Raw genomic sequence first — 22,842 nt, forward strand, 5'->3', positions numbered from 1 at the left:
AAGATCATTGACAAATATTATTCACAATTTCCATTCAAAAATATATTACGATTTCTAAAAATATGTCTCTATCATTGGTATGGCTCCATTCAAATGGCGTTAAGGTCTAATTAGTAAAATGAATTTTTGATTTTCTTTTACTTGCTTTTACATTAAACGACGATCACAATATGGTTGTCGTGTTTATCTCGTCGGACTGTTTAGTATGAATGGTTAATGGTATGCGATTTGGTACAATATATTATTGAGATAAATGAGGGTAAGCATCCAGCCTTGCCGAGATGTCTGCTCATATGGCAATACAATGTGCTATTGCATAGGCCCTAGCACTGTTCCTAGGATTAACAGTCGAAACATTTTCTTTCTTATCGTATTCCTTGAAGTTTGATCTGATTTAATTGTTTTGATTGTTTAACGTTATGTTGATATCGATTGTTGTACTACTTCAGGGGTATTACCCTGCTGGTTAATAAATTCGAGTTCAAAAAAAAATATTTGAGGCTGATGAAATCAGGATGAGTACTGCATTCCGTTCGTTACGATAGGAATCACATATTCTTGGTGTAAGTTAAAACTACCTGGAGGATTTTTGAAGTTTGACTTACGAGTGTTAATACTCGGAGAAGCGTTATGACATAAGCGAAAACGAGAGAATAGACGTAGGGCAATGATGAATTCCCCTGTCAATTTCAAATATAGTCAGTTTACAATTCTTAGGTCATTAATAATGAGGGAAAATCTTTGCGCGTAACAGAAATCTTTAACATCGAATCCGTGGGCAAGAATAAAATATTTTTTAGGTCACATCTCTGACACATGCTATATTCTATTTTCTCGATTCCGCAATTTAAAATTATTATTTTACAAGAATTTTTAACGGGATTCGATTACATAACACACTAATCGATATGGTTAAAGAATAGCACACACAATGCGAATAGGTATAATATAACAAACTCACTCTAAACCGAACCTCGTTATGTGAGTTCAGTTTCTATAGCGTTGTAACGAAAAATCCAATAAGTGAAGATATTTCAAATGTGCATTTTATGGTGTGCATCGAATATTTTATTCATCTAACATGCATTTTTCCAATAAATAAACTTTGCGCGAAACAATAGACATCCATCTCAGCCTGCGAGCTGTAGTGTTTTATTATGTTTATGTGTATGTAGTGTATGTAGTGCTGATATATATATTGTTACAATGAAAACAAAACAAAAAAAAAATATTATTAACGCTGATTGATCGAATCACAGTACGTAATTATTATTTGCAATATATCGCAACTGTAATACTGATTTAATTTCCTTATATAGTATATATATATCTGATGGTGATGGAATGGAATTTGTGTATCTTTTTTAATTGGAATGCGTGAATAACAATAGAAAACACGATAGAATATGGATGGATGATAAAATAATAATAATAGAAACGAGGAAGAATAAGAACACGAAGTACTGTACGTATATGGTATTGAAAGGCAATAAAGTTCCACAAAATGATTAGAATTTTACATATCGAAAAGATTACATCGTTTGAATGTTGGTAAAGTGTCATAGTGGCCATTCGTGAATGATCTCATACGAAGAGGAGATTGGTCTTAGAGTGTTAATTATGGGTGCACGGAAACAGGACAGTGTAAAAGGCATGCCTTTTATATATATATATATATATATATATATATATATATATATATATATATATATATATAAAAGATATATGATGAGAGGTGAGAGTTAGTGACCAGTGACAATAGTATGTTTAAAATACATTAAATGCTGTAAAGTGCAATGACAGTGTTAGAGTACAACAATTGCTGTAGTATTTTTATGCCCCGTCATTGAGCAATGAGTTTCAGATTTTTGTATTTCCTCGTTTCAGTTCACACACCAAGCCTGCTAAATTGTCAATGACTTGTTATTGCAAATATTTCACTATTGTAGCGCATCTACATCTCCACCAAACATAACATCAATTTCTCCAATTCACTTTACACTCACCTGAGTTTTCTAATTAAATCTTTCGACTGATTGATATTTTCGCAATTAAAATTATTCGTTTTTACTATCTTACAACAACCTGCGGTTACACAGTTTAATTGTAACTTCATTAGACGGCTGTTACGAATGTATATATATATATATATATATATATATATATACGCTACGCATGCATCCGAAATGAGCTCATCATTTCATTCCATTTCCCAATAAATTAAAGCAAATAATAAATCGTATAGTTAGTCGAGTCAGAGTCATATAATCTCTATTGTACCATGATTTTGTATGATGGAAAAACGTGAACAGAAACAAAACAGAAATAAATAAGACTGAGCGCTACTGCGTTGCACTTTGCTAAATTAGAGGAAACTTTTTTTTCTCCGTATTTCTCTTAATTAATCAATTTAATTAAAAGAGAAATGGATATAAGGAATAAATTTTTTTTTGAAAAGACGTAATTAAACGCAGAGAATATAACCAATCCTAAAAGGTAGCATATAAAATGAACAATGATTGCCAAGCGCAATGTAGCTTGGAATATGTTAGTGATTGTGGTTTAATTATATACCGTCCGTCGATTCTTTTTTTAAAATTGAAAATCAACTCACCGTTAAATTGAAATTTAATGTAGTCGATGAAATAAATAATCCAAATAAGTTTTTGTATCCGGTAATGTATAGCGTAAGATTTCGTACACCTTATCTTATTTCGAAACTGGATGATGGCATATAATATCCATATAAACACACACACTACACTATAAATATATTATTATTGTCTATGCATCAAACATCTGCACCAAAAAAAATTCATAAATAAATAAAAACTAAGATCGATAGCACCGCATAAATAATTCCTTTTCTTCTTCTCGTTGCAGTACAACAAATCACAATTTAATTAACTGCAGAAATCGTACCTCACATAAATCGAATGCAACGCGAATGCTGACTTAACTTCACAACAGCAGAAAGAAATTTTTAAATGTTTACCGGACGATAGCTACACCGTCTTTGAAAGATGTATAATAAACATCTTTCTTTCTGCAGAGAAAACTCTCTCTTCGTGTGGATATACCTATATGTTACATTGTTGGATAAAGTTAGAAGTCAAGTTACGTATAATATACATTTTGTTTTGATGGTATATGCATAAGGTTTTCTTTCTCGTTTTTTTTTTCTTCTTCATCTTTCATCTGAAATGATCACTGAATTTTCGTACATTTTGCATTTTGTGCACGAAAATCATGCAAAGTTAGGATGGAACGTTGAAAGTTCTCAATTGAAGAGAATTCAAATTTTATGGTGACCCTACATGATTGTTGGTATAACTTGTACTACGATAAAATGCAAGAGTTGATCATTCATTAAATTCTAGCTAATCAATTAGTCGGGACGGTGGTATTTCCTCATAATTTTACTTGACTCCCATGAAGTAATTAGAAATGGAATTTATCAGTTTCATTCTGAACATTTTCAGTCGGTTGTAGTGGTTTTGTATTACTAACAAACACACATAGAAGTCCGTTAATTTCTGATTGATTTGTTTGACGTTCATCTGAATTTGCCCATAGCAAATTTAGCAATTTTCACAATTTTTCTATTTGGTTTTTCAATTTCAAATAATGTACCGCTTAGACACGATTTGTTGAATCCGCGTCCGGTGTTTACGTTTATGAAACCGATCTGGAAAGACGATAATATGAAGATACCGATGTACTCAATCGAGAAAAATTAGAAAGACTTTTTGGAGCTAAGATCAGAATTTCAAAAATAGGTGAATCATTAGTAGTAGGAGTAGTGGGATTATCAGTGGCTGCGAAAACATTTGATGTTTGACGGAATTTCGCTTCTTCATAAGCTCCTTCATAAGTGGAATTGACGTTCTATATTTATTAGGTTTGATAGATTTGTTTGTCATATTTTTTGAATATCTTAATGGGGATTCACAGATCCGTCTGATCTTTTGAGACGTTCAAAAATTAATATTAATAGAAGTGTAAACTGTATGAAAACGCAAATTTGTACAGTTGTTTCCGTTTTTGACGCTGAATAGCAGTAAAGAGTTATTATAAAAAGCTGAAAGAAAATGAAGTTCAGTTCATATCTAACGAAGACGGAAGTGACTTTGTCTCTATATTTATCATTATCACATGCACCACTCAGATGTCTTCAGAGGATTCCTTACTGAGCTACTGGCAGCAAGTACGTAATATTTCGGGATCCAATTCTAACGAGTTCGACCTTTCATAAATTTTATTAAAATGGAAAATTAGCATAAAATCCAAGCCGAAAGCACAATTATTTAATTACGCGAACATTTAAAGTGGCTCCATTGAATTGAAGAGTCGAATGTCGAACAAATGATTTATTCAAAACAAAGCGAATAAAGAAAGTATTTATATTATATACGTGAGAGATGCCTCGTGTAACCAATTGCAGTTTATAAATTTTCTCGATCCGAAACAACATTAAAACAAATTCGACTGAAACACTAAATTGATTTACAAAACCATTGAACCGCGTAGTCTGGAGATTCAATTTGAAATAAAAATTCTTTGTGGCACATTAAAAGTGCGAACGCATAAAATCAAAATAAAATTTAGACTCGTAAAATTATTAGATCAGTTATACATAGTTTTGGTATGGTATCGAATATATAGATACAATTTTACATTATGTACAGTTAAGATAAGAAAGATCGGTATGTCTCGTTGCTTTGTGGAAAAAAGTAACGGAGAAAATTAGAAAAAAAAAAAATTATTTCTCTTTTCTATATTACATTATAATAAATCATTCTTGCCCAGATGGAAATGATGGAAACCAAGATGGAAACAAATATATTGTGAAAAAGTAAAGTCATGTGATACATAGGGTACATGGTATTTTACTGTTATATACCTATCTTGAATAATATTACAGTGACTGATATACTTCAAAATCCTCTATCAACCTAAAACAAAAATTATATTAGTCTGACCTGAAAGTCCCTAGAACCTCTTTGAAAACTTTAAAAAGAAAACTTTGAGATTCAAAAGAAATTCTTAAAACTGAAAAACTAAAAATCAAGAAAATCCATGAAAACTGTACAAAGGCTACTACTGGAAATTTCAGATTTTAAAAAATTATAATCCACAATTCGTAATCCTTAATACCGACCTCAAAGGATTTTCTTTTTGGAGATACTCTGTCACGATTATCCGTCCCACTGACTATCATCTATGTCATCAAAATCATGTCATAACTAGAAAACAATAATAACAAAAATCTAAGCAAATTTTTACTTGATGGAGATTGATCTTCTTAAACCTGCGTTTTAACTACTAGGTATCACAATGACATTAATTTCTAGTAAGGAATTATTCGTCGCCAAACCCAGCGATACAAAACCAAGACAATACAATAAGCTGGAAGATCTGTTCAGTGTTTTCTTAAATAGCAAAATGTATTGATGGTAATGAAGTAAAAAATTCTATATCAAACACCGACGCACTGACAGTGCTATGCAAACACCAATCAATAATTAAAGCATCTAGATTTAATGGTTGTATAGCGATACATTTGGTTTTTATGAATGGTACATTGATACCTAACACTGCCTGAATGCCTATTTCTTCATTCTAATTTGTTGCAATCATAATTTTCAAGTGCTCTAGCTCTCTTAGCAATGTTCTTGAAGAACCGATAGCGGATTTATCTCGAAAGTGTGTTGAGTGTTAAAATCATTTGTAAAGTTAAAGCCGTCGTTATTGAACATGTAATTACTAGGCCCCACCTTATGGGTGAGTCAGGGCCCTTGACTGACTGACTGATATTTTCTCAATAGATTTTTGTAATTGCAACAAGAATATCATAGATTGTTTTGTCATAAATTGTTCGCTCCATTTATTTTATTGAAAATCAAATTTCAGAATGAGCAAAGGGAGCTTATTTTCAAGGTTCTGAACCTTGCTCATTTCTACATTTTCAAACAAAAGATGCTTCGGTATTACTGTGTCTGCTAAAAGACGCTGCAATGAGGACGTATTTCCTGCTAAACTCTTGAATAAATTTAAACTCGTGTGAATACGGCCCTCGCTTCGCTCTGGCCGCAAAGTTCATACTCTAGATTATAAGACTTTTTAGCAAATAATTCTAAGGGAATATTTTCGTTCGACAAAGTTGTCAATCGGATCAGCGTAGCTGAATGTTTCAAATGAAAAGTCAAATATTTTCGATGTTCTACTGAAAATTGGCCCTATTTGCATATGAATAAGGTATGCAACTCGTGATTACGTGAAAGTTCACATTCGTTATTTTTTTTTTCTAGCATAGACAGCAAGTTTTTTCGGAATAAATCGCAGATTATTACTCCAGTATTTCCATTAGCGAACTTAGCCCGATTAATTTCAGAACAAACGTTTTTGGAAAGCTGTCGAAAATTACTCCGTATGATAAGTAAACTATATAGACAGATGATGATCTGGTTACCCTCATGAATTTCATTCTTGGTCGAATAATATTTTTTTTTTAATCTGTTGAGGATTACTCAAGCCATCGTGCTGCGACAAAAATTCTCTTGTGAATATCTCTAGGATCAATCGTTCGTCCTCAAAATTAACCTCAGAAATTTAATTCCCCTTCAAATAATTTTTTTTTGGAAATCCGTTAAGAATTACTCGAGTTGTCATGTTATCAAGCGATAACTCAAAATTCTTTTAAGAATATCTCTAAGATCACCCGTCTGTTAAAGACCATCTTCGAAATTAACTTCAGAAATTTAATTCCTCGTCGAATAAAAAAAAATTGGAAATCTGTCGAAAACTACTCGAGTTATCGTCGGATCAAGCGACAAAACAAAAATTCTTTTGAGAATATCTCTAAGATCACCTGTTTCTTATAGTTCGAACTTAACCTGAGGGATTTAATTCTTCGTCGATTAAAAAAAAAGTTTTTGGAAATCAAGTTACCGTGGCATCAAGGAATGAACAAAGTGTGACAAACATATACTGTATTTAAGGTTTGTAGTCATACATTCCATGTATTTTCAATCATAGTAATGAACATTGTGTGACAAACATTTTAGAGTGTTTATCATTCGTAAGACCCATGACTATCAGTCAAAGGAATTAAAGTTTTCATGAGTTATCACAGTGATGTTTTGCAAACCAGAGTATTAGAGTATTAGGTAATTTTGCGAAAAAATTTCGCCTGCGACGCTTCTTTATAGATTTTTTATGTTTACGAGTTTTTTTTTTAAATCATCACTAAATAAGTTGTCCATATCACCCGCATATCGTACCATACCGCATACCACCCAAATAAAACTCAGCGCGAATGACGATGTAAATTCGAAGATTTCACAAATAAAATTTAATTATTGAAGACTCAAATCTAACAGACAGAATCAATGGAATGCTTCGACTCACAGAGAAATCTGTTCGCAGAAAACTTTACCAATTGTACGTTGTTTCTGTATCAATTGTACTTATGAAACAAAATTGCCTGAAGGTATGCTTTTTACGATAAATTTTATAATAAATGACTGAAATGCCGTATCCAGTACACCAACCAACGTTGGTAGAAAGTTTTATGTGCTTTTTTGTCTGATATTTCTTTTTTGTGAGAAAACGAATTTGTAAACCACTTAATGTGTTACGGCAATGTAAACGACGTTTCGCTTAAACTATACCGTACCGACTCGACAAAATAAGAATTTGGAACCACGGACGCAATATAATAATAATTAAAGTAAGACTTACCGGTTCCACTTGTCCCCAAATTGTGTCGGAACGTATTCACTAGCATCCGAAGAATGACATTTCGAACCACACGTTGACTCATCACACTTATTGCAATTGTTAAAGCTAAAACTGGACGTACACAACGTACAAAACGAATCCAAATTTGCACTAGTAGCATTATCACCAAAATTACACAACCACTCTTCATCATTATCACTATGACAATCATCATTACCGTCATTTTTCGATCGATCGGTACTACTAGTACCGGCTACACTACTCGTTGCTCGATCGTCGGACGAAAAATCGAAAGCGACAGTTTCGGTACCCCATTCTCGGATCGATTTCTTACGGTTCGAAAAACTTTGATTCATCGGACTGGGCTTAAATGTTCCGATCGGGCAGCCAGAAAATTTGATTGTATTACACTTGCTCGTCATCGACATGTTTTCGTTGAAATAAATTATATTGACGTCGTTGTACTTTTGCATGTAGTGTGACGAGTAACGGTTCGATATTTCTTTCAACGATTTTCGTGGCTTAGGTGCCGCAGAGCTGGATAGATTCATAAAATCTAGTAGACACATTTTTAGGTCGAACATTTTTGGAATTGTGGTCACTTCATTCAATTACCGCGGTGGCGTTTTCCTAGAAAAAAAGTGTAAAATTCAGTTATTAAAAAATTGTTACAACTCTCACCACAACAATAATTGTTTATAGAAAAGAAAAGCGCTAAAAAATTCAAATCAACCAAGTGAAGCAAACGTACAGATGAAATCCCACAGATGTCACGAACGTTCACATTCTATCATCAGCTGATTATGAAGTTTCGTGCCATGTGCATGTCGTATATATTTACGGTGTTCATTTGTTATTTGAACACGAGTTCAGTAGATACACCATATCGTTGGTTTGTTCGTTTTATTGGCTAAAATGAGTACCCAACGCGGCAGTGGTCCAACAAGAAAACGATCGCAAAAGCATAAGAACAGCTTTGCATTTAAAAATGATTTGCACGATAAAACACCACAAATGAAAAAGATCAATCAACTCAATGTTTGCGAGGTGTGCGAACGATGCAAGGCACAAATCGAATGGAAAATAAAGTATAAGAAATACAAACCACTTTCACAGGCCAAAACATGCATTAAGTAAGTGTTTGATTTATAAATAATTTCAGAAATTATTTGTTATTAAATGTTAAAATCTGCTAATAATCAGGTGCGGTAACCGTACCGTCAAAAAGGCGTACCATGTTGCTTGTAAGGATTGTGCTAAGAAGGAGAAAATATGCGCCAAATGCCTCAAGTCAGCTGAAATGGTTTCCATTGAACCGCCAGAACCTACACCAGAAGAACAGCTACAATTGAAGGTTGAAATGGATCGGTTAATAAAATCATTGCCAGAGAGGAAACGTAGAACGTTCCTACGATTCATGAAAAAGGGTAAAGAAGTCGAGAAGGACGATGATGAAGGTAAGCCCAACATTTTATAATGAATTTGAGAACGAAAGAACAACGGCCGATTGTATGTCTATTTTCAGATGGTGGCAATGTGAATGATGATCCTGAAGTGAAAGAAACAGTCAGAATTCCACATAGTCGAGCGGACCTTCTAAGTAAATTTGAATCATTGAAAGTAACTGAGGATAGTGATGAAGATGGTGATTATGATGAGGACGACGATTCTGACTTTGATTTCGAAGACGGTAGTTCCAGTGACGAGCCATCGTAGATGTGTACAGGGGTGGTATCACAGTTTTACAGTTCGAATGCGCCGTGATAAATACCAAAATTATTCGAATCATTTCCACGTGTAATTTTAGCAAGTTAAGTGTTCAACATTTTACGGCGGGTGTTTGTTATGCCAGGTGCAAAGGGATCCGTTTTGGTAATTTTATTTTTGAATAAAAAGTATTTTACCGTAAAATGTTTTCGGTATTTGTTGAGTTCTTGTGAACTTTTAAAACAGTAGAACTGCACCACAAGAATGTGTTTACATCGGGTGTGTACAAAAGTGACATAGGAATGTAGCTGGTCCATAAAAATCGTGCATTTTGAGGTAAACTTGGTTTTATGATTTTGGAATGATCTACATAAAATTCTGATTCCGAAATCATCAGAGACAACCGTGCATGGAAATAATGTTTTCTTCCCGGTAACCAAGTCAAAACTTCCCGGTATCCGAAAATTTTGACAAAAATTTCCCGGTGGGTCGCAATTAACTTCCCGGTGGCGCGAATATTATTTCCCAAGCCCTTTCTAGTCATTTTGTGCAGATTTAAGTCTAACATTAGTTTTTACAATGCTACAACCTTTTCGTGACTTTCTTCTGTATGAATTTTCACTCATCAATATGTAGAAGAGAATGTTTGTAAAGATGCTAACTGCACGAGTCCATCCTTGGATAAAACAGATATAAATTCATTGGAAAATTGTCTTATGGTCTAATCTGACATATATGTTGGGCATAACAATCTTTCCGAAATGCTGCCTTAATTTACTTAAATAAAAAAAAAGTAAATCGCGAGCGGAGCGAGTGAAATTTTTTGAAGATTGACTTTTGATGGCAAAAATGGTACCATTCTTTGAAACTGTTCTGTACAAACTAAAAATTCTAAATTAAACTTGAGCAAAAGCTCCGCAGACGAAGTTTTTAAATTCTTAGGTCTATGCACCCTATTAGGAACTGTTTCACCAGAAGTAGTAACTCATCAAAAGTTTAGTTCGTTGAAAAGAATAATTCATCAGGATCGGGATAGTGACGAAAACTTCTTGATAAACTCTTCCCGCTGATAAAGATTTCCCGAGGAGTACTTCCCGCTCATAGAGACTTCCCTGATCGCTGATAGACTTCCCGCTAACAGAAACTTCACAGTAAGTTCATCCCCGTCGGTAGAAACTTATTGATAGGTTTTTCGAGCTGATAAAATTTCCCGGTGAGTTCTTCCCAGTGACAGCTATTTTCCGGTTAGTTCTGAATTCTTCCCGTTGATAGATATTTCCCAGTGAGTCCTTCCCGCTGATAGATATCCCCCGGTGTGAGTTCTTCCCAGTGACAGCTGTTTCCGATTTCCCGCTCACAGCTATTTCCCGGTTAGTTCTGAATTCTTTCTGCTTACAGAAATTTCCCGGTGAGTACTTCCCGCTGATAGACATTTCCCGGTGAGGTCTAATTTTTACAGTAAAAAAAGAAAATCGTCTTCGGCGAAGGCTAAATTTCCCGGTATCCAATTTTTTCGCCCCGACGACTTCCCGGTATCTAGGATACCAGGATACCACATTATTTCTCTGACGATTGTGAGATTGTTGTGATTTTGAAAAAATGTTGCAGCGACAAAGAACTTTAATGGACACAATATCGCAATCTTAGGATAAGTCCATTTCGTTTCTACTATATCAAATTCCGACAAAATGCTTCCTTACTATACACCAAGTGAGAAAACTTGTGCATTCGGTTGCATTAATTATTTTATAAATCTATTCACTAATTGTTTTTTGACATCATTTAGTGTTGAGATTAATTAGTGAGACAGAATCGATTAAGAAAATTAAAATCAATTCAAACTTTCGAAACCGATTAAAATCGCCATCGGCAAACGTATTTACGATATTATATACCACACACTAAAATTATTTCGATTTGAATTTCCATCAACAGAGATGCGGTTTGAACATTAAAGTTTGTTACAATTTCAAATTTCAGTGCTTTATAACATACACCAATGCCAATGCCGACGACTCAAGCGTTTATTTTACTGTTGAGTGAAACAGTCTCAGAAACAGTCTTTGCCTCTATACGGATATTTATCTGTTATCGATAACGACGACAACAAAAATTGACAAGTTCTGGGTAAAATTGTCCTTTATATAGTAAAATACATGTTAAACAAATTGAAGTACAAGATTTGAAATCAACGGAATAAAACACTTTGATCGGTAGAAGTAATAGAGCCGATAATAATACTGGTCATATGCTTGCCTTCTATAACAGGTTAAATTGCTATGTGGATTTAAGAGGTTCCGAGCCTACGCTGAAATTGTAGCCTACATTTCTGCGTTTCGAAATTTTTGATCGCTGATATCTTTTTACGAGAAATGTACGACCACATATCCGAGTAAAAATATGTCAGCTTTGAATAAAAAATAAATTTGTCTGTGAAAGTTCCATGTGCTTTGAGAAAACTGTACCGATGCCCCAAATTTGCATCAAAGGTACACTTTTCTCAAATCACATGGAACTTTCACAGACAATTTTATTTTTTATTCAAAGCTGACATATTTTTACTCGAAAATGTGGTCGTACATTTTTCAAAAAGGGCTCTCGTAAAAAGATATCAGCGATCAAAAATTTCGAAACGCAGAAATGTAGGCTACAATTTCAGCGTAGGCTCGGAACCTCTTAATGATCGAAGGATAACATAATAAATAAAGGTGATTCGATATATTGGATGATCGGGTTTTGTTAAGGAGGATGTTTTATGCAAAATTATGATGAATTACCTAGCAGTTTACCATAACTCGGTACTACCGTATTATATGGAGGTGACTTAATGACGTTTTACTAAGAACTGCTAGTGGTAGAAGGAGTAAGGCTTGGTAATAGGAAACGAAGAATCTTAGATCTGGGCTATAGACCTATAGAAGCCTCCCCATATATCGAATCTAATCTAATCTATTGAGTGTAGTAGGGGTGTTGAGGAATTTCGTAGTAGGATAATTTTTTTTTTGAAATTTGAATCGATTGTGCGAACATTGGCATGGACAAAACATTGTGAAATATGGTACACAGACTTACTATTGAATATTTCATTAAGAGGCACCGGTACTTTGCCGAAAAGCATACATTAGGACGATTTTTAAATACTCGATTTTAGTTTACTTTTGATGATATCTTTCCACCAGAATCCTTTTTCAAAAATGTACGACCGCAATTCCGACCACGAATGTGTTAGCTTTCAACAGAAAATAGATTTGGTTGTAGCAATTTGACTAGCTCTGAGAACAATGAGCAGTTTATGAAAATTTCATTAAACTGCTTACTTTTCTCAGAGCTGGTCAAACGACTACAACCAAAACTAATTTTTATTTAAATCTAATAGATTCGTGGTCGGATGAAAAGATATTAACAAAAATGAATTACCAAACACGTAAATGTAGGCTACAATTTTAGCGAAGTGCCGGTGCCTCTTAACAGCAGAATACCGATTTCGTTCCTGGCTTAGCTGAAATGCCTATAAATCAAACAAAAAATAACCTAAAACTAAAAAGGAAAATACCCTCTCTTGAAGCCATTAGTGACACCCCCCAGACACTTCAACATACAATATATGTGAATAGCGTGAATAGTGTCACACCCATGATTAGTGAAGAGTCGCTTACAAACATATTCCAAACAAAATAAAAGTTCGTTCGTTAATACACCCAAAAAGTGACGACATACAAACGCTCTTCAGATAAATTGTCCGCTGCCGCAAACCAGAATCGTTTCATGAAATTTCCCAACTATACTATATAGGTTCTAGACGAAAACATTATCCCAATTTACTGGTCTCTAACATGCTCTCATTTGCTCGATTGCGTATTATAGACCAATTATCCTCGATGGCAACAGGACTGTGACTTTCGAACGAAATTGATTCTTCGACCGGAAGTTTTAATTAAGGAAATTTGACAAGTTTCACTTTTTTCTTCAAGCTACGAAATCCAATCGAACTGACTATGATATACCGATAAATTCAATCAAGATCAAGTTCAATCGGTTCACGTCGAATACAATATTATTATTAGACGAGAAATGAAAATATTATTATTAAATGTTGATTAATCGTCATCAGACAGTGAGGCCATATTAGGAATGTTGTGTAAATGAACGATAGAGCTGCTAATACGTCGACCAATTGTACGCTTTGAATATTTATGCTTATAGTATTTGCATGCATACGAAGTATATTATGAAGAAATGACTTACAATTCCCAACTAAAAGACGACTTACGGAAAATGCCTATTGCTACCGTTTCTTGCCATACAATATTCAATAAACTTTAAATCTAACAATCATCATGGTACTGTGCGTATTTTTATTTAAATCAACAAAATCAGCGAAAGTTACTTCTGTTTCGTTTCCACTTTAAAAGAGATGCATAAATTAAACAACAACTAAATAATGAGAATTATTGTATAAGCTGTGTGTCTGTGTATATATTTACCTCTCTGAAGCACATTCATCGATTTAATAAAAAATTGCAAGCTTCTTTCATTAAATCATTCATGTGTACACCATTTCCACCATGTGTACACAGCTGGCTGACGCAAATCTATTTTTCTTTCCTTTTGTAAAATTTCATTCCAATTCTAATTACCGTCTGTGTCTATAACCTTTGTTGGATTGTTGGAGTTAGGCATATCTTCGCCTGAAGAAGATTGATCGTATACACATCTACCATACACAAAATATTTATTTATTTTTTTAAATTGCTGTACGCTGTTGTACACCTCTAATACAATTCGGTGAGATTCAATAGAGCAAACAAAAGGAATGTTTTGGTGTAATTATGAATATATGTACGAAGAAAAAAGCATTTTTTGTTTAATTCGCATTAATTACGTGTTATGTGTTCACTCATTCAGTGGTAATATCACTTAAAAACAATATACGATTTAATATATATTTCACGAGTCTATTGACGCTGCAATGAGAGTTCATTGTAATCTCATCTATCTCTATAATAGTCATTGTTGTTGCTTACGATTTAAATAAAATGCTAAATTAAAATCGAGAGATATCATTTTCAGGTATATGTAATGATGGATCTGGAGTAATTTAAAATTTAAGCAACTGCACCATTCCTCGACATATGATTGGATGACTGGCAGTTACACGTAAAAATATATAAAATCTCATGTGTGTTCTTTCTTCAACTTTATATTAATTTCGCAGTTAATGGTTCGGATACGTATGATTTGGGCAAATTGTTCGTAAATCAAAATTGCTAACAATTTTTAAAGTCTCGATGTTTTTGTTGTCTATGATCGAAAAATTTCTTTCTAAAACTCTTGCTTTTTCGGGTCATGAAATTTCTCCGAATTACGTTAATTGGTAACGTTTACGGTGTGGTTCGGAAGGTGGATTGGAAAAAGTTTACATAAGTTTTGATTGGAATTGATATTAAATCAAATTATAAATTTCTGTGAACAAAAAAATGAAAAAATGCCACTGGCTGATACAAAAATCGCTGAACAATGGCCATCATATATACAGCATCTCTTAATTTGGACGGTGAAAAAATATATTGATTGAATTGAATACGTTGTTGGCCTCTACCGAAATTATACCATTTTACATTTACGAGAAGTTTCACTTTTTATTTGCCATAAAATTGAACCTTAAATTGCTTGGGCACAGATGAATTACAAATTACATGTTATTAACCGAGGTAAGGAAGATTGAATCGCGCATTTCTCTTTAAGTTTGGTTTTTCTATCTGAAAATCTGCAACAACAACTGTCGCTAGTTTTTTTTTTTTAAAGAGAGTTGAGATCGAAAATAATTGTAAAATTGACGATTTGTAGAACACTGAGTAATAGTAGATTGTCAGTTTTCTCTTCAAAGTATATACCCCAAAGCTAAATAAAATTAAATAATTGGCTAAACAGTTTTTCGCTTTCAATGCGAAGGGACAGAAAAACCACAAAGTCCTAAAAAAGCTGTAAAAATGTTAATTCCATCTATTATTGTTTCTATAAAAATTTTCAAATCAAAAATTCAATCAAAAAAACTTGTTGAGTGTTTTCTTATAGGTAGTAAAATGTATGTTAAAGCAAATGAAGTAACATATAGATTTAAGGCTTGTACGAGATATGATTGCAGTTTCTTAATGATAATAATGAATTTAGCCTTGTTGTATACACATTGAACTCGTTTGCGTCAAGTTGCAGCTAGTGGTAAGGTGAGTTCGATTCCAACTTAGGAAACAAACTTAGCAGATGCAAAAGCGTTAGTCACAAGAAAATACAGACATGAACTCAACCAAGATCCGAAATTTCTCTGATCCGCTGAGGGTTTGCATTACCTTGAATGTTTATTCTGTGAAATTGTGAGTAAAAATATACAGACAAGGGGCGAGTGGAAAACTCTATATTGTTTGACTTATGTGAACTTCTTTTTATAAAATCAACTGAAGTCTAGCTGCCACATCTTCCGTTATTCACATTCATGGCAATGGAATGGTAAAATAATGTTTTTTGTTGTTAATGTCCTTGCCAATATAAATTCTACTTTGGACAATAAATAAGGAGAGAAAAATGCATAAATATTTTGTGAAAATAGGTGTTAAATAGCAACCTGTAGATGAAACAGGTTTCTCAATGATCATAACAGTTCCGAACCGTTTACAATTAATGTAAAAATCCAATGTATTATTTCACAAGCTTTCATTTTTATCAGAAATCAGACCTATACAAAAAACCAATTTATTTACTGAAAAAAAAAAATGTTTAAAAACGTAAATGGTAAATTTGCGTATGCACAAAAGTTACCATATTTCCGAATGGCAAATCTTCGTTCCCTGTGTTATATAGCAGTACTGATGATCTTCATTAAACTGAAAATTTACATGGTCCATACAGTTTTTAGAGCACATTATTATAGACTAATAATTTCAAGACGTGTAATCGTTAATTGATGAGTAATTATTTTTTATATACAGAACGGAGCACATTGCACATAAGTTTTTAAAATATAAACTTTTAATGATTGCAAAATGCTCACATATTGTTTATGTTATGGTAAGATGACTTTTGGAGCGAGCGTTTTGCTGTTTTATTTTTTTGTCTCTTTGCTGAATTTTTTATGTAGAACTAAAAGTTACAATAATAAATTTGAAGGTTCGCGATTGTTTTTCCTTTCATATTAATGTAATTTTATTACAATGAAGGAGTATTATTATTAAATAGTTTTGGAGCTATCACTGCATAGTTAAACGATTGCATTCATTAATTTGATGTGTTAGTTGAAGATATTTCGAAAAAATTAAAGTCGATAATTTAGCAGCTTTCTACATCAAATGTGTAGTATTATAGAGTGTTAGTTTGTATATCGTTTGGTAATTATGTCCATGATAGAGTGTTTTAGCATAGAACATGTTCAGCCTTCTTGGAACGATCAGTCATCTCTTATCGACAATTACGACAAAAATAAGTGATTGGCTCTTGCCAGTATTGTCTTATATATACCACAAATTATAGTACAACTAAAGAAGTACAAGATTTGGTATCACACACATAACCGATTTTTGAAAGAAAAGAATAGAGAAATTTAATCGTTATAAATGGCAACATATTTGTTGTCATAAGAGGTCAATTCATGCAAAAATGTTGGCACATCTAAATCATGTAAATAATACTTTTTATGCAACGCTTCTCAGCAAACTTTCCATATAAATAAGCCTTTACGGTACCTTTTACCACTTAGGACCCAATACGTAATAGTTTTCGAAGACCTGACAGTAAAGACATTGAAACAACTCATAAGCTAACACCTCTTTGATAGACTTAATTGTCCGGTAGGCAAATTGTAATCACAAGTGGTTCGGACGAAAGCCTTTAATAAATGATCCATAACTACTTATCTCAAATTCCATAATCCTTACGTTTGGATGTTGGAAATTGCTATTGGAGGACTGCTGCGAGAGTTTTGCATACAAATTAAATCAAATAAAACAAATATTTTGGATGGAACTGTTGTTAACTCGGGTGCTAGATATTTTAGCATTGATTTTGTACACGCAGAATGATCAAAAGAATTTATTGCAATAAATAGATTAAAACAATCATATTTCTTATACACAATCGATTTTCGCGGTAGTGTAGTGAGTCGCATGTAGCTTCAAAGAAGTAGAAGGTAGCGTCAAAATGACACTAACATATGGTAGATCTAAATTGTCATCCGGGCTAAGTAGCTGAAAATTTACTTGCAGATAAAAATTGCAGATCGTAACGTAAATTATCGTGTGAGGTGTGCCGAAAGAGGTAATCTGATGGAGAATTCAGTTACCAAAAAACCAACGAAAGTTTTACTTTTCGTCACTGAGTTGAGAAATAGTATTTTATATGACTGGGGATAAAAAGATGAAAAGTAGAGTTCGAGGTCAATAAACACGAGAAAACGAGACTTTTCACTTTTATCCCGAGTTATGTAATGGATTTTACATGCTGAGTTCGTCGAAAGACGAGCTTCAAACATGAATAGTACGGTCTTCGACGCATGTAGCATGTAAAGTTCTTTGTGCCACCGAGAATTGAAATACGACGAATTTCAATATCGATAACTAGATTGAAATGTCCAAAATTACAACACCCGTTTTCATGGCTTATTACAACACTTAAACCAGGGTTGAAATGAAATTCGTATGAGTTATTACAGCATTCGTTTTAAAAAATGCAAAGCAACGTAATCGATCAAATTCGAAGAGTTCATTGTTTACAATGAAAATTCTGAATTTTTGTGCATTTGTCTATTTGAATTCTCGATTGACACAAAGCATGATGTGTTACACGTATTGTAATGAGATTTTTTCAGCACACGACCCAATTTTGGGTCTAGTGCTGAAAAAATCAACATTATAATACTTGTAACACAACATACTATTTCCTATTGTTAACCTACTTTGTGAAATCGGAGAAAAATGAAATGTACTACGATCATCCTCATAATAGTGTTCGGTAAGATTTTTCATTTAATAAACCGAATCGGTATTAATTCCTAAGATAAGACGTCTGGTCTGTAAAAAGATAAATTTTGGTCTCTTTGGGAATATAGAAGTAATGCATATATTATGTTGATCAGTTGTAAATAGACATAGTCTATTGTGAGACATTATTGGCTCATTTGGAGACTCAAAGCATCACAGATACATTGCGATTGAAACACATAAACGTTAAAATGAACACTTTTTTGTGCACATTTTTCTTTATCTAATAAAACCGATTCAGTTATATGATTAATCAAAAACAGTCGGAAATATCTTAAAACAAACCTCCAATAACTTTTTTAGTTGTTGTACAGTACAGTCGGATGGAAGTTTTTGCCATTTAATAAAAAATAAATCGGAATGACATAATTACGAAAATGTTTTTTTGTTCGTATTTACAGCAGATTTATGCGCATATTTGCATTACATTGTAAACATTAGAACTTACCACAGTTGAACAGGTAATTGAGGTAATCCGAAAAATTGACGAATTTGTAAATATTGCACGTGGTGTATCTTAAGTATACTGTTTTTCACCTTTTAACGTTAACTGTCTCAACAGCGATACACTACTCTCACAAGTAATAACATATCTACAATAGTGTTCAAATCACTTCGAATATAATCACAAATCAAAAATTCGCATTGAACCCGAAATTTGAATGTAATCAACATAACGTAACAACCAATGACTGATTCTTGAAGCAAAATTTAAATCTTACCATCTTAACGGTTTTTAATCCAAATTTATGTCAAATCTCGTTTACTTATGTCTTTTACGTATATTTACTGAATGTCGCACTTGTTTTAACCAAAAATATATATAACTACAATTTAAGGCATTAATTTGTATCGGTTTCGTGTATAATATGCATCTGTATAATGTTGAAAATATCAAAACATTTCACTGTTGTGTTCCAGCACATTGTAATTGTACTTATTGTGAGGCGCGACGTATTTCGAATGAAATCAAAATACGAATTGTACGCTCATCGAACCTTGCTGGTTTCATGCCGCTCGACGTCTTGAACAAATTATTTTTCTCTTTTGATTTTTTTTTTGCTTTGCACACCATAATGTGCATCTTATAAATAAGTTATGCCGACGACGACGGTGTATATATTCACAAAACAGAAGAAAAATCGTTGATTTGATTTAGATAACTTTGAATTTGTGCTCAAAATTGCGTTTTTAATTCACTTCGGAGATTAGCATTTCCAAAACGGCATTCATTTTATCTGTCTCTTGAGTTTTTGATACTAAAACAATCTACTACTTCATTGCATTTAAGATAATTTTGGAAGTCGGTTTTTCTTACACGTATCGCGAATTTTTGCCCCAAAAGTACACTTTGTGTGACACTACACTAAACAGGCATGTGGGTTATCATTGGAGAGTGAAGGAATGTACATGCAGTTTATATAGCTTTCGTTGGTCAGATTAAAAAAGTAATGATACTGTTTTATACAAGTCTCTGCAAGCTATGAATGGGCAGTGTGTGGATTTTTAAGTTCGACGCACCCTACTAAGCCTCATATTTTTATTTAAAAAAATTCACTCGTGTAATTTTGCACATTTTTTTGTATGGTGTCGGTGCTGTAAAGCAGCTATGTCCAGGTTCGAACTAGCTATGAAAGGACGCATAAGCAAAGAGGAACACTGACACCAAAGCAATTCTTTCCGGCTTTCCGGCGCTACAAAAAGCTCGGTGTGCTTCAGACATTCTTCCCTTTTTTAAGTTTACCACTAAGAAGTTACTACCGTTACGTTAGAATTATTAAAAGAACTTGGAGAAAATGTAGTTGAAGAAGTTTAGATTTCTACAGGCGAACTGACAGGGGGGCAATGCCCCAACACAATATTATAAAAAGTGAATGAATTTTTAATAGTAGCGTAACTTCGCCGAAAACGAAAATTTTTTAATTTCCACCTGCATGTAGTTTCTTTACTCATGCCGACCATTTTCTTGGCCCAAAGTTTTCGTTTTTAGCAATTTATTGATCTATCACACATGCGTGAAATTTAATTTAATTTTCTGAACAAATAAAGAGCTATGAGGTAAAGGTTCAGGGAGCGATGTTTTACTACTAATGTGTCCGCAAAGTTTACATCCGTTAAATATTATCTTTCATAACGTTTTTAGCAAGAAAAATTCTTTTAAGAATACAATTGTCTTAGAGCCCCGATTACTAGTCCAAAAGAAATCCTATCTTCAAAGACCAGTAGCAAAACCACCGCAGAACACTTAATAACTTATGTCAATCCATGCTTAAACTTAGCTTCAGAACTCCGTTTTGAATGAAATTATAACAAAATGTTTTCACATCTGCCGTTATGGAAGCCTCTGAGAATTCCTCCTCGGATAAGACATTTTTCGGGAAATACATTACGAATTACGCAAGTTCCCTGTCATAAAGAAATAATTTGGTTTCATTTACTCAAACTTTGCAGCCTTCATCAACTTAAACAATTCATTTAGAACGTTTCAAGAAATTATCAAGAAATTTACGACCAACCAACGCAAACATTTGGTGGTAACAAGGAAAACAAATTGTGCTTACTCCAATCTCACTACTCCAATATTATCCACCTACAAGCTTTTAACCTCATGAATTTCATACTCTCTCAAATAAAACAAAAATTTGGAAAGTCGGGTATCTTTGTATGCTTGCTAAGAGTACCGAAAGTAAAGCTGTCAATTCGCGGGGCGAAAGCTTTCACTTTCGCCCCTTGAATTGACATTTCTTTACTTTCGGTACTCTTAGCAAGCATACAAAATTTAATACGTAACTCTTTCGGCCTACTCAATCGATACGTAAATAACTATTTCATGCCTTGGGCATAAATTACGGAATTTTTGCTCGTAATTTAGGTCCTCAGCATGAAAAGCTCACTTCGTTCGGGCTACAATGCGCGAAATTGCCTAAAATATACCATCCACAACAGATACGTAATTAACAAAAATGTGATTGTGATATCTGAAATTCAGTTACGCAAATGCTGGATGGTGCATTGGAATCCACAATCTACGAGGAGGTGAAAAATAATAGGAAAATTTTATCCGGAATGTAGGCCTTCTGTTATTACAATACCGTTGCTAGAAGTCTTTTTTATTGCCAGTAAATCCTAAATTTAATGGGACGACTACAAGAATTAAGAAATTTGGAAATTTGGTTTAAGTTTTAAAAGCATGTAATAGTATGTTACTTGCTACATGCGTCGAAAACCGTACTATTCATGTCTTTCGATGCCCTCAGCATGTAAAAATCCAATACACAACTAGTGATAAATGTTGAAATAGTTATTTATCTACCAAGGTAGGTATGACGGTATTTTTTCGCACTAGATGTCGATTGTCGATCCGAGGCGAAGCCTACCGTGGCAGATACAACGTTTTTCGCAATTTCGGGCCATAATCACCTTTCCAATGCAAAATATTACCAAAATTTCTACCAAACATTCACATGCAAACATGACTTCATTTGCACGATCAAGCAACCTGTTCTATATACACATTGCAATGTGATGTATAGAGACGCGCTAAATAAAATCAAGTAGTCAATGCTTAGTATGTACGCTTCAACAATACGTTCTGTATAATTGTGTGACTCTGTAGCCGAATGGCTACGGTCGTTGCTTGGTGTTTGGAAGAATTTTGGTGTTGGATGTTCAAATCCTGGTCTGTGCAAAGTTTTTATTTATAAAATTTAGTCTTTCTTAAAGGTACTGAGCTATGTAGCGTGCGAAAAAAATGTGAAAAAGCCCAAGTGCGAAAAAATAATCAAAAACGCACTGTGAAATAAATACCTTCAAAACGACATTAAATGGATGCATGGAAAGGTGATGATTATGGACCGGAATTGCGAAAAGTCTTGTTTTCGTGTGTTTATTGACCTCAGCTTCGGATCAACAAAATTCGCACGAAACCTCTACTTTTCAACTTTTTATGCCTTGTTATGTAATAGTATTTACATGACATGTTGATCTGAGGCGAAGCCGAGGTCAATAAACACACGAAAACGAGACTTTTCACTTTTTATCCCGAGTTATGTAATGGATTTTACATGCTAAGGGCGTCGAAAGAAGTGCTTGAAACATGAAAAGTACGGTTTTCGACGCAAGTAGCATGTAAATAACTATTACAAATAATAACCACCACTCGACGTTTTCCGCATTTTAATAATGTTCACAAATCGATCTCGAGTATAAAATTGCACAGCAACAAGATCTTGTCGTTGAGGTTGTCGTTCAGGACATACTTTCGAAAATTGATTTGCTAAAATATGCAAACACATTTTTAGCAAATTTAGCAAATCAATTTTCCAAAAATAGGCCCTGCTTCTTTAATAATATGAAGTCATCTTTG

General features: G+C 33.6%; 2 protein-coding genes across 4 annotated transcripts in view; one reads left to right on the forward strand and one right to left on the reverse strand.

Moving 5' to 3' along the window:
- Nucleotides 1-19,436, reverse strand: part of LOC119070077 (espin) — a 67,872-nt gene extending 48,436 nt beyond the window's left edge. For 2 of the 3 annotated variants that reach the window (XM_037174382.1, XM_037174381.1), the window contains exons 1-2: nucleotides 18,925-19,436; nucleotides 7,744-8,373 (exon numbers count right to left, since the gene is read on the reverse strand). In XM_037174382.1, the coding sequence (XP_037030277.1) occupies nucleotides 7,744-8,327 (584 nt within the window). In that variant the 5' untranslated portion in view covers nucleotides 8,328-8,373; nucleotides 18,925-19,436. Of the gene's footprint in view, nucleotides 1-2,614; nucleotides 3,051-7,743; nucleotides 8,374-18,924 lie in introns of those variants that run through there. The other variant, XM_037174385.1, reaches the window with a different exon arrangement.
- On the forward strand, nucleotides 8,567-9,654 carry LOC119070079 (uncharacterized protein C9orf85 homolog). The gene is made up of 3 exons (XM_037174386.1): nucleotides 8,567-8,876; nucleotides 8,947-9,200; nucleotides 9,269-9,654. Exons 1-3 carry the CDS (start codon nucleotides 8,659-8,661, stop codon nucleotides 9,457-9,459), a joined length of 663 nt encoding a protein of 220 aa, XP_037030281.1. The 5' UTR covers nucleotides 8,567-8,658; the 3' UTR covers nucleotides 9,460-9,654.
- Nucleotides 19,437-22,842: the final 3,406 nt, after the last annotated feature.

Source organism: Bradysia coprophila (assembly GCF_014529535.1).
Source record: "Bradysia coprophila strain Holo2 chromosome X unlocalized genomic scaffold, BU_Bcop_v1 contig_45, whole genome shotgun sequence".
Lineage (NCBI taxonomy): Eukaryota > Metazoa > Arthropoda > Insecta > Diptera > Sciaridae > Bradysia > Bradysia coprophila.